Source organism: Vicia villosa, linkage group LG3 (assembly GCF_029867415.1).
Source record: "Vicia villosa cultivar HV-30 ecotype Madison, WI linkage group LG3, Vvil1.0, whole genome shotgun sequence".
Taxonomy (NCBI): domain Eukaryota; kingdom Viridiplantae; phylum Streptophyta; class Magnoliopsida; order Fabales; family Fabaceae; genus Vicia; species Vicia villosa.
Window position 1 is genome coordinate 217,818,169 of NC_081182.1, and position 17,430 is coordinate 217,835,598.

The 17,430-nt window shown below is 34.0% G+C and overlaps 1 protein-coding gene and 1 long non-coding RNA gene across 2 annotated transcripts; both read right to left on the reverse strand.

The window, feature by feature from the left end:
• Positions 1–806: 806 nt before the first annotated feature.
• Positions 807–1,235, reverse strand: LOC131659964 (uncharacterized mitochondrial protein AtMg00310-like). The gene has a single exon (XM_058929072.1). The coding sequence runs from the start codon at positions 1,233–1,235 to the stop codon at positions 807–809; it is 429 nt and encodes a 142-aa protein (XP_058785055.1).
• A 4,788-nt stretch (positions 1,236–6,023) lies between these two features.
• LOC131657413 (uncharacterized) lies at positions 6,024–8,337 on the reverse strand. The gene is made up of 5 exons (XR_009300646.1): positions 8,132–8,337; positions 7,560–7,810; positions 7,369–7,408; positions 6,490–7,166; positions 6,024–6,398 (listed from the first exon to the last, which is right to left on the reverse strand). It is a non-coding gene; the product is annotated as an uncharacterized LOC131657413 (long non-coding RNA).
• Between the last annotated feature and the right edge of the window lie 9,093 nt (positions 8,338–17,430).

The window sequence follows — 17,430 nt, forward strand, 5'->3', positions numbered from 1 at the left end:
ATCATCGCGGTTAATTCCCTTTATCTTTATAGTTATTCTGAGAGATCGAATATCATACCGGTAGAGGTGGTTCTAGATTGATCATTAGACATAATATCAGTTTTGAGGATGAATGAAGATAATAACTTAGATAATGTTCACTTGTGGATTAATTGATTATTGCATGTGAATAGGTTGATGAACCCTAGAACTCAACATATTCATTCACCATTGTTATTCGTCTTTAAGCTTTTTATCATTCAATTATTATTTTGTTATATGCAATTTGAGAACAAACAATCAAAACCAATACTTTTCACTAACTCATTATAATTCGACTATAGAATGGCAGCAATATTACTCAGTCTCTGTGGATACGATATATTAGAAAATATTTACCCAAAATACTTTCAACAGTAGCCTATCTCTTAACATCCTCCACCCAAATATCTGAATTTTGAAGGTACGGCTGCTCCCCAATTGAGGTTGAGGCTGTGTTTTAGAACGACCATAAGCGCCACAGCAGGGTGTGGCTTTAACATATTATACCACGATTTCACAATGAAACAATTAGAACTATCATATGGCCAAATGAACCTATCATTGTTGTTGACGGCAGGGCTGATCCCAATCAAACATATCTTTAGTTCCTCATATTCCTTTGTGGCCTCTCTCCCTAAAACCTCTTCACCTTTGATATTTGACCATTACCATGACTCTTCATTCCAATTTCCAGCTCTGAAGATGGTGATATCTTTAAACAATACTTCTATATAAAGATACAGGAATTGGACTGCCAAAGCATCAATCCCAAGCCATTTATTTTTCTAAAACAGTATAGTATTTCCTTCTCCTAGTCTTGATGTGATCTTCTTTATTACTCTTTCTTTCTCACCACACAATTCCATAATGTATCTCCACCCTAAAGATTCCTTTGATACTGAACCAATTGCATCATTGCCCCACATTCCGCTTCTGGTATCGCCATACCTCCCTCTCAACACTCCACTCCAAATTGCATTCTCTTCATTTAGCATCCTCCAAGGCCATTTTGACATAAGTGCTTTGTTGAATCTCCCTGCATGCTTAATACCCAGGCCTCCTTCCTCCTTAGATTTGCACACATCTTTCCAACCCATCCAGGATATCGAGTTTTTGTCCCCAACACCATTCCACAAGAAATTCCTTTGTATAGCAATAATATCTTTCAGTACTTTCCTTGGAATTTTGTAGAACGAGAATTGGTAACTCAGCATGTTTGTGATGGTACTGTTAATCAATGTCACCCTACCTCCAATTGATAGTAGCCTTCCCTTCTAAGAAGATAATTTATCTTTCAATGACTTCAGAACTGGTTTCCAAAATTCAATCCTCTTATGATTCCCACCTACAGTGAAGCCAAAAAATCCGAATGGAATGCTATCAATTTTACAGCCCAAGAACGATAAGCAAGCCTCTAACTGATACTCCTTAAGACATACTCCATATATCTTACTTTTGTTCAGATTAATTATCAGTCCAGATACTATAATAAAACCTCTTAGTACAGCCTTAAGAGTCCACAAATTATGCCATGATCCATCAGCAAATATTATCGTGTCATCTGCAAATTGCAATAAACTATACTCTTCTACTTCATTAATCTTGAAAGCCTTATACAATCCTCTATTAATAGCTTGCCTCATTATACAAGGTAATCCTTCTGCAACTATTGTAAACAAAAATGGAGATAAGGGATCTTCCTGTTTTAAACCCTTCATCACTAGAAAATCCTTCGTTGGACTCCCGTTGACTAAAACTGACATCGAGCCTGAAAAAACATAAGCTTCCATCCAGCTCATCCATCTTTCTCCAAACCCCATGCGTATTAACATAAGCCTTAGATAATTCCAGTCTACACAATCATATGCCTCTACGAAGTCAGCTTTGAACACCATACACTCCTTCTTGTTCCTTTTTGCATAGTCTAAGATTTCATTAGTGACTAGCACACCATCAAGGATTTGTATTCCAGGTACGAATGTCGTTTTGTTGTTTGATATCAGTTTTCCTATTACCGTCCTCATTCTCTCAGCCAATATTCGAGAAAATTTTTTGAGCATACCACTAATCAAACATATTGGTCGATATTCTTCCAGGCTTAGAGGACATTCACATTTAGGGATTAATGCTAAAATGATACAGTAACAGCTTTTGGGAGCTTACCTCTTTTGTGGAAATCTTGAATGAACAACACAATATCATCCCCCACCGTGTCCCAGCATTTCGTTATAAATTCCAGGTTGAATCCGTCCGGCCCTGGGCTCTTGTCTCCATTGCCTTCGAATACCACTTGCTTAATCTCTTCCCTTGTGAAAGGTTCCTCCAATCTCCTACTTTCTTGTTCATTCAACTTGTATATGATTGCTGTTTTCAAACTTGGTCTTAAAGTGTTTGATCTTCTGAATTTTGCTTCGAAAAATTCCTTGACAGCTTTTTTAACTTCAATGACTGAGTCCACTACTGCCCCTGATGAGTTCTTAACTGATCCAATGTAGTTGCTCCTTTGCCTAGCCTTCATCGTCGCATGAAATAACCTAGTATTGTTATCACCGTCTTTTTCCCACTTATGGCTTGACTTTTGATTAATGATGCTCTCTTTTATGTGAAGATTCTGCCAGAAACTCTCCTGATAAGTCCTTCTACTTTCAAAATCTCATTCTGAAAAGTTTGCATTTGGTAGCAAAAGTTTATCTTCCATTTGATTCAGGTCGTCCACAATTTCTGCTATATTCAAGTCCACCATGCCAAACACATTTAGGTTCCACCATCTTAATCTGCCACGCAAGTATTTCAACTTTTCCTTTAAGATAAATGCAGGGTTACCTTTGATTATTTTAGCATTCCATTCTTGTTGTACAAACCTTTGGAAATCCTTATGTTCATACCAACACTTTAGTACTCTAAAACTCTTTGGCCCCCAATCCTATCTGCTTGATTTCTTCCAAACCGGTTTATGGTTTGAAAAGTCTCTCTTCCCTACCTCTTAAGCCACAATCTTCCACTTAGTAATCAAACCATCTGATAACAGAATACGATCCAACCTACTCCCTGCCTTACCATTTGGTTTAATCCAAATGTACATACTACCAATTACCCACATGTCAACTAAGAGAAGAAATATTGCTCCAACCGATATTATGATAAGGAACACCACGAAGAGCAAATATACCAAGACTCAGAGCGCAAAGGTCAATGTTATCATAGTCGTCATGGACTCAAAGCACATAGTAAAATTGAAGAGGGTAGCATTTGATATGCATAGGGTTCCTGCACCATCCACCCTGCATTCAAAAATGAGCAAACTTTCCAATCTACTAAAGGTCAAAAATGGTTCAGCGCAACCATTATCGCCAGCAGAAAATTGAAAATTCTCTAGTTCCAAGGTAGATAATGCTGGAAAATTGTGAAATTTTGGAAACAGGTTTTTATAACCAAAAGAAAGAAAAAGGCTAAGATGTGTTAAAATATGAGATGAAAATAAGGCAAGAGGAATTTGCGCAATTCCCTTACTTAAACTAAGTCGAAAGCATTGAACATTGTGTGAAATAGCATAATCACAATCCATTTATGTACGGGAGGAGAATCCAAGCGCATAATTCTATGCTCATAGTTGAGAGTGTGCAGTGAGACAGAGGAATCACGTAGAGATAAAACCTTAGACACAAATTCCATAAATATATCACCAGTTCGAAAGTCTCCATACTAAAAGCGAAGAGCGGGGAGACGTTTCCAGAGATCCTTCCATCTTGGGGATAAAATGCATGTTCTAACGGCATGTTTGGTACTCAAAAAAGAGAGTATGTGAAGTACGACACGTTTGGTACTCAAAAAAGAGAGTATGTGAAGTATAACGCTATCGGGTAAGTCGCTGAGCATGTCATTGTGTACATTATCATCACTGACTTCAACTTTCATCATTGCAGAATTAGACATTACCTAATCAGAAGCTGCACAATGAAACTTGGCTTTCTATAGGGTTTATTTATGCTAAAAACTAAAAGAGGTGATATATGCGTTTCTTAATGACTAAGAAAGCTTCCTTAAATGTTAAGTAAATGCTAAAGTATATGGAATAGTTGGAATGAAACTTTTTAGACAACACTAAATTAATTTAAACCTCCTGACTTGTGGAAAGCATAATCAGGAAAAAATGAAAAGTTTCTTCTTTTACAACTTCACTTCAAAGATGAACTTCATCATGGAAACCATTTATAGTTACATAGTAATAAAATATTACTACCTTCGTTTTTTATTACAAGTCCAGAACGGTCCTGGTTTTTTAGAGGCTCGAGACAAATAATAAAAATGGACCCTAATAAAAAAAATTGAACAATTAACTTTGATTTTTTATTTTTCTTTTTTAAGTTTTATTTTTAATGATTAGAATCAATTACATGGGTTTTTTAAAAATTGAACAATTAACTTTGATTTTTTATTTTTCTTTTTTAAGTTTTTTTTTTTTTTGGTACAAAGGAGGGCCAAAGCCCAAAAAAAGAACAACTACCCAACACCAACACACGACATGGACAATTCGGCCAGATCAAGCTTCAATTGCTTCTGTAAAAATTCTGGAATCTCTTGGAAAATCTGGAGACCATGCTATCTAGTCCTGCCATCTCTTGCAAGTTCATGCGCACAACCATTCGTTTCTCTCGGCGCAAACAAAAATTCAACCGTTTCAATTTTGCCCATCCAGTGGAGAATGTCTGACTCCAATTTTGAATAACATGTAGCATGTCGCCTAGCCTTAGATATCACTTTAACAGCCAATGTAGAATCAGTGTTAACTTCAACCTTTGTGAACCCATCCTCCGCAAGAATCTTGAGACCTTCGTACACGCCCCAAAATTTTATTTTCAATTACATGGGTTTGGTTCTATTTGACATTATTTATAAAATCTTCCATCATAAAATAACCTTATATAAAAAATAAATTTAAAAAAAAATGTTTTATAAAAAATTTATTTAAAATAACAAAAATTTAAGTGATATTTTAAAATTTAAAAAAATTATAACAAAATAATAATTTATAAAAATCTTAAATGGCTAGATTAATTTGTAGTTTAGCTTTAAAACCTTTATAATAAAAATCTTAAATGGCTAGATTAATTTTTAGTTTTGCTTTGAAAACCTTTATAGGACCAGTTAAAAGAATTGCCAAAAACATCAACAAAAATCTTAAATGGCTAGATTAATTTTTTGTTTAACTTTGAAACCTTTATAGGGCCAGTTAAAGGAATTGCCAAAAATATCAACATGGGAATCGGAACCTTAGACGTTGCAAAATGTGTGGATTGTCACTTGGCCACTTGTTCAATTCAGAGTATTAATGTAACATATAACTAGTGTCTTACCCGTGCGTTCGCACGGGTACCCGTCGTGTACGCGCATTGTGGTTGAGGGAAATAAAAAATGATAGAAAAAAATTAATTTTTAAGAGAAAGGTTAATATCATAATAAAAGATGTTTGAAAAAGAAAAATATTTTTTTAAAGTAAATAAGTTAATAGGATAGTATAATAGGATAATATTTTAAATCATTAAAATATTAATATTATTAAATCATAAAAATCATATATTAAATTATAATATTAATATTTGTAGAAAAATGACCGTATATATTAATTAATTAAATTTTAAAAATATTTTTGTCATGAAAATCTCAATCAACTTAGAGTTTTCTGAATTGAATTAACAACATAATCTTACTTTTTGTGCATACGTAGTAGATCATTTTCCCAAAATTGGTACAAGCAACTGTAAGAAATAAATTGTATCTCATGACTTCCTACTTGATCTTCATGTAGGAAAACCTGAATTCGTTTCAACTAAAAACCAACATATATATATATATATATATATATATATATATATATATATATATATATATATATATATATATATATATATATATATATATATATATATATATATATATATATATATATATATATCTATTTATTTATATAAATATTCATATCATTTAGAAAACACAAGCACATGGGTAAAATAAGCTTGAAGACATGACAATGACCCTGCCGCGAGAAGAAAAATCATAATCAGTCATAGTTTTACCAAATTTCTTGTGTTTAACAGAACTACCAGCTTGAATACCAGATGAATAGTTTTTGGCATCAGTAGGTTCCATATTTGACATATAACATTTTTAAAAGGAAACAACTTTACCGAGAAAGTAAAAACTCGACAACATGATAGTAATCTCCTCCCTCTTTGTATCAGGAGTCATCGGTGCTTTAAACGATATCTTGCAACGTCAAGCTTATCCGCTAACGTACCAATTTCGTTTCTCCCATGGTCATCATCACTGTATACCACGATAACCTCTCTCCATCTATAATGGGCAGTGGCTAACCATGTCTGCTATTGCAATCATTTGAAAAATGTCATTGAAAGCAGTTATAATGAAGAACGGGAATTGAAGCGAGGAAAGAGTAGGATCTGTAGCTACCTTGCCAACCAAACTCATTTATAACATTTGAAAACATATGTATGTAAATGAGCCTGAAATAGAAAGTTCTATCAAACCCGCTCATCAGCAACATTATAACAACAGTCTCCTCGGCAATCTTCCACAAACCTCATCACATTAACAGCAACCATTCATACAATACCCACCTTTCAACCAAAGCCGCAACAATAATACTCCTCATTCATACCATCGCTGCTGAACCAACACAAACAGCCACCTTGTTACACGAAAATCGTGAATATCTGCCTCACATAAGCACCGGATTTCCTCACTTCAGCCGCTAAATAATCGTGCCAACAACCTTTAAGGTCACAAGTTCAACTCGCTTGCACTGGTTGGTCGGAACTGTTTTCGAACAAACAATTTTAGAATCGCACCACCACCACGGTTCAAAATCCGACGCCGGCATCCCTTTCGTCTGCTATTACGTGGGGTATTTTTCTTTTACCTCTTATTATTCCTGGGATGCCATGTAGTTTCAAATGTTTCCTTGAATTGTGTTAGAGAAGGATACACTGAAAACTGAGTTTTGTTAGATTTATTTTCTCAGTTTTTTCTGCTCCACTCTCTATACAGTCTGCGATATGCAATTTTGGAAGCAGCCAGAAGAGCGGAGATTGCTATCGCAGTAGGATAATAGTGAACGAAGGTGTGCTCTGCAAAATAGAAGAAAAAAAACAAATCAATATTATATATTCTCCAAGCAGAATAGAGAAATCAAAGTTCGACTTAGGAAACTTAGAGGGATGTGAAACAGGTTTTGATATGGTCTGAGAATAAAAAACATACATATAAGATTACAATGAATAGCATGAGATATATCAAACAATATCATAGTATGAATATTCATTAACATACCCTTGATTTGCTGCGCACATCGATTCCTGTTCCACCAATCCTGTTTCAGAAAAGAGTATCACAGATTTAAACACCATGTATCGTCATACATAAGCCATGAAACACTAACAAACCATGAACACTGAACACGTCAATACTTGTAAGAATCAGACACAGCGAAATACTAACAGAGACAAAGTAGAATGAAGTACCATATGTACTCAGCAATTATGTTGTCACTGAATGGAGTGATGTCCCAATTAAGCAAATCCTCCACCCTATTGATGGTGCCATTTTCAGAGTTGATTTCCATAACTCTAAATTTAGCCGAACGCGTAACTTTCTTGTTTTGTTTCTTAACTAAAGAACTCCACATCTTTGATATGATCTGAGTTGCACACTGAGAGGTTTTCGTGATTATCATCTGCCATTGCGTCGAAGGTTCCAAAATCTATGCCATTTTCTACTCAAAAAAAAAGAATCAAACACAAGAATCACTCTATTAAGATGCACATTGCATAATAATATTCATTCAAACACAAAAAAAAATCAATCAAGAAGTAAATAACCATTCAAGAAAATATGCAGGAATACTTTGATAGTCAAATCAGAGAGCAAAGTTTACCAAGGATGTAACTTTTTGGAATCATATTAAGTCAATGAATCCTTACTTAATAGTCTTATAGTATTTTGAGTGTCTATCTATAGCTGACTAAAACCCTATTCATATTCATGCCCCTACCCCATCTCGTTAAAGCAAAATATATAGGTTTTGATCACACACCTAAAATCTGTTGATGGATCTGAACCTTGCCATCCCATTTCCTTCCAAAGATCTGATTTAAGTGAAGGAAGCTCCCTGTCAGGATAAGCCAATCTCCACAATAGTAAAAGAGCTTCCTGCACAACAATAAAAAAGAGATTTGAAAATGTAATCCTTTATCAAAATAAAATAAAATGTGAATTACAAATTTATTTTCAACTACTGTATTATAGAATATCAAAGGCATGTAAGAAGAACCATTGTCATCAAATCAGCTAATAAATCCAATTCTCTCAGAAACACTACAAATAAGCATAACAAAACAATCCTCTTTCTTACTCATATCCCTATAACCCATAGCCAATTCAGTCCCAGCAAACAACAACAACACTCCTAAAATCCCCACCAGAAATTGTTTGAAGAAATGCGACAACGAACTTCCCAACATAAAACCCAAAACCAAATTCACGGCACCCAGAATCGCCATACACCCTCCACTCCTCCCACCAAATTTATACTATCCCGCTAATACACCAGCACCAAGACAGCATGGCATAGCGCTAAACCAACCACCCAGAAGATTCATCAACACAACTGTCACTGAAAAATCCTTGGTGGGAAATAAATCAGAAGATAGGTTACAAACTCCTATCACAGAGTTCTTATGTAACCCAAAATCATTAGGCCTTCTTATGAAACCCAAAATCACTCCCAAGACAAACACTATAAAAGCACAAGGTAGTGAAAAAAGCATATTTTTCAATGTTCTACCACTCTTTTTTCTCTCAGCACCTTCAATTGAATCGCCCAATTCTTCCTCAATCTCATGTGCATGATCCTTTTCACCAACACCATTTACAACAACAATAAATACAACACAAATAATAGCTAAATATAACATAAATCTGGTTTGTGAATTACCCTCCCAGAGACAGATACATAAGGTGTCGAACCAGCCGCCAAACGCCAATGATGATACCATTTTTTTACATTTTACTGAAGCAACATACTTTCGTTGGACTTCAAAGATGATGCATAATAACTCCACTTGTTGCATGATCCAAAACCCTTCATAGCTTAACGATCTTGGCTATGCATGAACAACGAAAAATCAATTAATTAATGTGATAAACAAAACACAATTGACAACATTAAAATGCACACACTTACGGCGACAACCGCAAAACTGCATCAACGCTATCACCACATATCCGCTGCCGGTACCTGATTACTTCAAATACACCAATTGAATGTGCTAATGGTTTATTTTATGAATCTAAGTAGACTTGACAGAATTAAAATGCACACACTTACCGCGAGAACCACAAAACTGCATCAACACTGTCAACATATATCCGCTGCCAAAAACGTTCTGTCTTTCATTTTTCCATCCGCAGTTTGAATGGTAGCAGAGGTGACTGTTTAAAGAGAAGAAAGATAAATCTGTTGTAATTTTCACCTATAAGTCCATCAAAACAAATAGAATCAGTCAAATTTGTAATAGAAAATGGACACAAATTTCGGCGAGACGATCCATTTTCCTAATAGCTTGTATTTATTTAACATCAATTGACAACATGTTATCAATTCAATTCCAATGAGTTGTTTGAGATAAACATGTTATCAATTCAAATGTTTATCCCACAGTAATGAAATTCCAATGTTTAGCGATTGTAGATCCCTCCGCATTCTCAATATATTTACCTTGCCAAGAATACAATACTCGTTCACTCAAAACATCTGAAATTGTTGCATCTGCAAATCAACCATCTAAGAATTGAGAGCGCGCATCCATATCAAATAGAAAGGCATCTGATGGCAAGTTGTTAACAGCATGGTGAAAATCGCACAGGTTGAAAATTTCCACGAGACGGTAAGCGATCATCAACTACATTACCAACAAATACAGTCACTATTCTTAGGGATCATAATACAAACATGTATAGTGCATTTCAAATTTACCATTCTAATCGCGAATTATAAAAAGTTTCTGGGTACCGAAACATTACCACGTAGGAAGAAGTTAAACGATTCTTGACGACATAACACAAACCGATTCTATCACTGAGAGTAGCAGATTTGCGCGCAGAGGAAGACGAACTCGGAATGGCGTAGAATGAAAACACAAACAAACAACGAAAAATCGTCGATCGATTAGGAAAATGAAATTGAGCAGGTAATTTCATGAATATTGAAGAATTCAGAAAACAAATTTGATTGAGAATGTATGATTATGAAGGCGATGCGATTGATAATGGGAAAAGGGAGAGAATAGCATTTGAAAGAGAAACGGTTTTGCGAAACCGCTGTAGAAGAAGAAGATTGGAAGTGGTTGCTGAATGATAAATCAATTTCGTAACCGTGGAGACAATGAGGGGACGTAACCGCTGGAAGTTTAACGTGAAAGAATTGAAGAATAAATTGAAGAACAGAATGGGTGAAGTTGTTGATGTGGAAAATTATGGGAGCAATTGCTGATGTGGCAGGTCTGAGAGATCAGAAAATGTTAGACTTTTCTTATATGATAGATATTTAATATACTTCGCCTTAATTTACAGAACCCATAAAATTATATTTTGAGGCCATTTTTTTAGGCCTTGGGCTATTAGTGTGTTTGCTCTGGCTTAAGACCTGCCCTGTACAAGTTGTTTTGGACTTTTTACACATTTTAAAAAAATAATAACTATTGTATGAAAATAAAAAATTAAGAAGAATTTTATAAAATTATCTTTAATTAATGACATGTGAAAGGTTAATTTACATAATTGAAAAGAGAGAAAATAATAAAATTTTAAGAATATAATAAAAAATATCATTAATTATTCATTGGAATTGTAAAGCAACTTATATTTAAATATTTTTTTTCTAAAACAATTTATAATAAAAAACAGAGGGATTAATATCAAAATTCAATATATCATGACCAATGACTAATGGTATTAAAAACATGCATATGCAAAAGAATATTTTTAAAAACAAGTTGTCTTCTGATAGAGAATAGAATTCTATTATTTAAGTTAATTTATAATTTATATTGATGTTTTTATGTATTATTCTTTATGGGCTCTTATTAATATTTAGGCCTCTTAGTTTATTATCCATTATAGGTATTATATAGGTGTGGACCTCCGATTTTTTTTAATACCGGGCCATACCTCTGATCTGTAGAGATACGTGAACTGACTCTTTTTTGTCGCTTAATGCTTTCGCATTTTTTTTGAAAATTCACAGAGTCGCCACCGACCTTTTATTTTATCCAATTAAGGAAAGGTTTATAAAAGAAACAGAAAAAAGACCTTTAAGAAATTCTGGGTAAGGGGGTAGGTTATACAAAGGGAAGGTGTTAGCACCCTTTGTATCCATGGTTATCCATGGGCTCTTAAGTTTGCTTAGCTCACTTGTTTTTCGATCACTTTTCGATTGCTCTGAAATTGCTCATATGTGGTTTCAAATACCTTTGTAAATTGAATTTTGTAATGATCCGTGTGTGGATGTATACAAAATGCTTGTTTATCTTTCGAAAGATGTTTTGAAAAGAACGTTAACTTTGTAATAACCCGTGTTTGGATGTATACAAAGTATTGTCTTTTGGAAGTTTTGTTTTGAGAAACAACAGTGTATGAGAATTTTGTTTGTTTTGATTTGAGCAAGCAAACTAGGAGGTCTACCCTGAGTTGTAAGGTCTTTATCCTATTTCCTTTAAAAATCTATCCTTTCATCGGATATAAAAGCAAGGTTCGATTTTGTACTCAAAACAGTAGAATTTGACTTTGATTTTGAAAGATTGTAAAAGGGATTACCTGAAGAGGTGCAAGTGTGATTGTGATTGGATTCAGATATTTATCTTTGAAGTTAGTGATCTAACGGTTCAATTTTATCTTTGACATACACGCAGTTTATATGTGCTGGAAATTAAAATGCGGAAATGTAAAGTGCGGAAAGTAAATCTACGCTATTACATCGATTGTGCAGGAAATGTAAACTAGCCTATTTACATGAATTTGACATCCTATACATTTATCTAGGAATTTAAATTGCAAGAAAAATAAAAGGCATGTTTTTGTACTTTTTATGATTTATTTTAATTATAATTAATGCATGATTAATTAAATTAAAATGAAGAAAAAAGATGAAAATAGATTTAAACCTAGAAATTAAGTTTAAAATATGTACAAAATATTTGTCAATTAATTTTAAAACAAAACTAATTTTTTTGGATTTTTTGAAATTGATTTGAAGTTGATTTAAGTTAATTAAAACATAATTATGCAAATAATTATACAAATAATTAAAACTTAAAGATAAAATTATTCAAAATATGTACAAAATTAGTTTATAATATATAAACAATATTTAATACAAAGAACAATTTTTTTTATGATTTTTTTGATTGGTTGGAATAATTAAAAAGCAAATATATAAATATATACTAATTAATTATGCAAAATATTGAAATTTTGAAGAAAATAAAATATTTTTATTTCAGAAAATAATATATTATTTTAGAAGTCTAAAAATATTTTTTGTGTATTTTTTGGATTTTTAAAACTATTTTTAATTAATTTAACAAAGAAATTAAAATAAAAATAGAAAATAAAATAGAAATAAAGGATACTGATCCTGTGTGGTTGTTTGTGAGGGAGCATGGTGTGCATGCGTGATCTGGAGCGTTGGATGAGTCATAAATGAGATCAGATGGTCCAGATGGTGAGGGAACATCACTTATGACACGCCTGCAAAACACTGAAACCAAGGGTTATATTCAAAAAAGCGCGCGCGTCAGAACCAATAGGGGGGGACACGTCTTCGTCTTCAACCTTCAGACAAGACTTTTAATAGCGCTTTCTTACCAAAAGCGCTGTAATTGGTTACTTACTAAACGTGCAAAATAGCGAATAGGGTCAAACGCACACATACATTTAGCGCGATGGTACCATTCAATTCGTTTTGTCCATACGAATCTAATGGTGCTATTTAGAACTTCTAATTTTGCCTAATTTGGAAAGCCCTAAATTTGAAGCTATGAACCCTAAAATGGTAGTTTCGTTTATACGTGTCCAAACTTCAATTAAGTTTCCAGAAATGATCTACACCTCAAACCAAACTCAATAGTATGTCTACATCTTGTTAAACATGTGTGAATAACCAGATACGAATTGATTTTAGTTTGAACAAATTTTGACCTGTGTATCTCGATTCAGTGAGCTTCAAGGCTTGTAATTGATTGAGATAGTTTCAGTGATGTTTAAGGAAGGTGTATGAATGCTTAGTTTGTATTGAAATGGACTGAAATTACAAATTCGAATTTGAGTTTTTCTTTGAATTTTTTGAAGTGATTACAAGTGTTATATGCTATGCTATGCTTCTGAATTCGTGTCCCCCTCTTTGCTGAACTAAGATAGCTTATTTATAAGCTATGTGTGCTTAGAAATGAAGCTAAGATGTGTCTTAGTTGCCTTTGTTGAAACTTTGCATTTTTTAATATAAAAAGCTTGAATTCTTGACCAAGTCATCTTGCCTTCAATGCACCTGCCTTGCCCTTCAATTCTCTGCAGAAAGATGAAGATTCTTTGAGGTGAGTCATGCTTGATTTGTAAGCTAACCTTTATCCATGCATTTTCCTTTTAATTTTAATCTTAAAGTAAGATAAAATCATGCAAAAATGGATAAAAAAAGGTATGGGCTTAGTCTTGGTCGTGGGAGGCCCATAGTAACATGGAAATGATGTTTGAATGCTGAAAACTTGGCCCCATTTGGAAAAAATACATTTTTGAGCAATGTTGATTTCATGCATTTTACCAAAATTTAGCCAACTTCAACAAGGTGTAAATCCTTCAATTTTTGTCATATGAAGGAGATCTTTCACTTTTTGGAAACCTCAAAGAGTCCTCTAACCAATGCCTTTGGTCTCATGTCAAAATGATTTTTGAAGCTCCTTGTGTGTCCTTTTGAAAAAAGTGTCTTTTTGTTGACTTTGAAAATGACCTGTAATGTCTTTGATCATATTTTTCAAATGGTGAATCCAATGACCATGGGATCAATGGCATTTGAAAGATAATTGAATTTCCTTCAAAACAAGCTTTGGTTTGAATTTTTTGGATGAAGGATGAGAGAGTTATGATCAGTCAAAGTTGAGTTGACTTTTCAGGCAAAAACCCTAATTTTGAATCTTAGGGTTTTGTTGATTTTTGATCTTTCCTTGATGAATTATGATCATCCAATGATCAAATGATGAATCCTTTGACAAAATATGGACTTTGACAAAAAATTTCATTTTTGACTGTCTGTTGACTTTTTTGGTCAAACGGGTCGTTTGTTGACTGTTTGAGCTGCTGACGGTGCGTCTGAGTGAATTGAAGTTTGAAAATTTGTATGATGGTACTTTGAGATATATGGATGTATATGAAATCCATTTGAGCTCTCAAAAACTTGTTGCCCCTGTAAAAACAAGAAAAACCCTGATTAGGGACTGTTTGTGTAGGAGACAGTTAAGCGTACCTGATTTTTGTGCAGTGTTGAGTCTCTGCTAATCATGTGATATTCAGAAGACTTCTTTGAACAAAAATCTTGGAATTTTGAATTGTGAAAGATTGATTTGATTGATGGTACAAAACACTGAGAATTGTACTGCCAGCAGTTTGGCTGTCGACTGACTGTTCAGGTATTGACGTAGTAGTTAGAGTGAAAAATCAACAGTCAAAGTTAATTTTCTTTTTTTGTTGTTTTTTTTTTTGTTTTTGTTTTATGTGAAAAATGAAAGTTTATTTACATGACTTGTTAGAAAAACACAGACATAATAAATAACTAATATTTACGGTATGCGGGCAAAATTACCGATAATAACCCTGAAAATCATTTAATGCACAGAAATAGGAATATTTGACTGGCAGAAAACACACAAAATATTATCTTAGTAACTAAGCAATATTATGACAAATAGTACAACATTTAATACTGACAGTACAAATATCACATACTATATTGAACAGTACGACGAATAAACGGTACATTTAAGAAATAAGAAATACGGCAAATTTTAAGGATGACGATTAATGACCCATGCTATGAACAATAACATGTAGATGATTGGGAGTGCAACTATTGCAGGTCCACACTCCTCAGGACTATGCAGGCAGAAGAAAGTCATGATCACCGTAGCAATGGTGATGACTGTAAGAAATAGTGTCTCTATCCACTTTGCCATTCTTGTTAGGGAAGAAGAGAAAATAGATATGAGATAGGAATTTGAAAGATGAATTGGAATTTGATGTGAGATTTTATGGAAGAAAATGAGAGGTATTTATAGAATGGAAAGAAGGAAAGAGACGTTGGGGAATGATGTGATTCCGTACAAAAGGAAAATTTGAGTGGAAGTAAGATTTGAAAGAAAGAGTATGATAGTGTTGGGAAAAGGAGAGATTTGATTTTTGAAAAAGAGATTTGAAAAGATTTTTGCAAATATTGGAATATAGTACAAAAATTAGTGGGAAACAAAAGATAATAATAATCTATTTGTTACCAGTACAGTCTGAGCTTCCTGATTCTGCGCCTGCAAAAAGATTTAACTCTGTACCAATTGTGTCAGTACTATTTATCTGTAAATAAATAAATAGCATGTGTGAAGTAATAAACAGTATTTGGTGTTTGCGTAAGAATAAATTCAACTGCAAGCCAAATTACTGTATAAGAAAGATTCTAAAAACTAAGTATTTCATATGTCAGGATATTTGTTGAAATAAAAATCCATGATTATATGAGACCTTTAATTTTCAGATTGGAGTTTTCATGAAAAATATGTGGGCAAATTTTGGGGTATAACAGTTGCCCCTATTCAATCTTCTTAAACCTGAAGAGATTGTCTGAAATCTGAAGGTAGAAGATGATTGAATATATAGATGCCCTGAAAATTTGCACTTACCTTGATCAGAAGAGATGTTGGAAGTGGCCTTTGAATGTCGTCTGCGAAATGTTGTTGGCAGATTGAAACATTACCTGAGATGGGCTTTCAGATGCCACCAGGAAGATGGGTTGAGGGTTTGTTCATCAGAATGAATCCATTGATTATATCTTGATGAAGGATTTGAAAGTCTTTGTGTTGACTGTTTCGGAACCGTCCAAGGTTACCGCTTTAAGTCTTGGAAGAGAATCGTTACGGAACTTGTCCAAAGTTTTTTGCTTTAGATTTTAATCATTGTGGAACCGTCTGAGGTATCGCTTTAGATCTGTAATGTTAGATCGTTTTGGAACCGTCTGAGGTATCGCTTTAGATCTGTAATGTTAGATCGTTTTGGAACCGTCTGAGGTATCGCTTTAGATCTGTAATGTTAGATCGTTTTGGAACCGTCTGAGGTATCGCTTTAGATCTGCAATGTTAGATCGTTTTGGAACCGTCTGAGGTATCGCTTTAGATCTGCGATGTTAGATCGTTTTGGAACCGTCTGAGGTATCAACTTTGATCTTTGATGTCTGTTTTTGAGTTGGTAGGTGATCAGAATGAATCTTCGGCTTGATTATATCTGAGAGAACCGTTCATGGAATTCAGGTGAACACGGCATGTGATTGAGAACATCTTTGTTGAAGATATCTGCCTACCTGAAAAATCAAGTTAGTGATATGCAATGTTTATGATGCATGTAAATGTGAGATATTCCCGGAGAAATATGCATGTTATGCTGTGTATGAACATGCGTATGCATGATGCATGAATATGATGAATGTATGAATGTATGAATGTATGAATGTGAATGTGAATGTGAATGTGATGCGTGTCAAGCTTCTAGTTGGAAAAAATAAATTCCCACTAGTCAGCTGGACATGAATGTATTGTGATCGTTGATGATCTTTTGTCTTGTTTGAGTACCCTTGGCTGGGGAAATTCTTTGAGAACCCGGGTATCCCGTTGAAGGATCTTTGACTACTGCTTGGGGAACCAAAGGTAACTGGAAGTTCTGATGCCCTTTCAAATGGGAATGAGGAAGATGCATAATCCTCCGATGCACTATCTGACCAAGTCCGGGTGCGGGGATCACACCTTCTGAAGATAGTAATCTGGAACAAACCTGCTGGGGAATAAGACTTCTTTTGAAGAGAAAATCTTTTTGAGGAATTTGCTGAGAAATGCGTTTCTCTTGGTGATTTCCTTCTGATGGAATGATGTCCAGATGATCGGGACATTTCCTGAATGTCATTCCTGTTTTTCCTGGTAAACATCAATCATATTCAAATGCATATGTTCATTCAAAATTATCATTGGGACGCTTACGTATTTAAAACAGAAAAAGTGAAAATAGTGATTTTTGAAAAAGCTGCATTGAAAAGAG

Coding starts and splice junctions, on each gene's coding strand:
- LOC131659964 (XM_058929072.1), bottom strand. CDS start 1,235: ATGCTGAGTTACCAATTCTCGTTCTACAAAATTCCAAGGAAAGTACTG.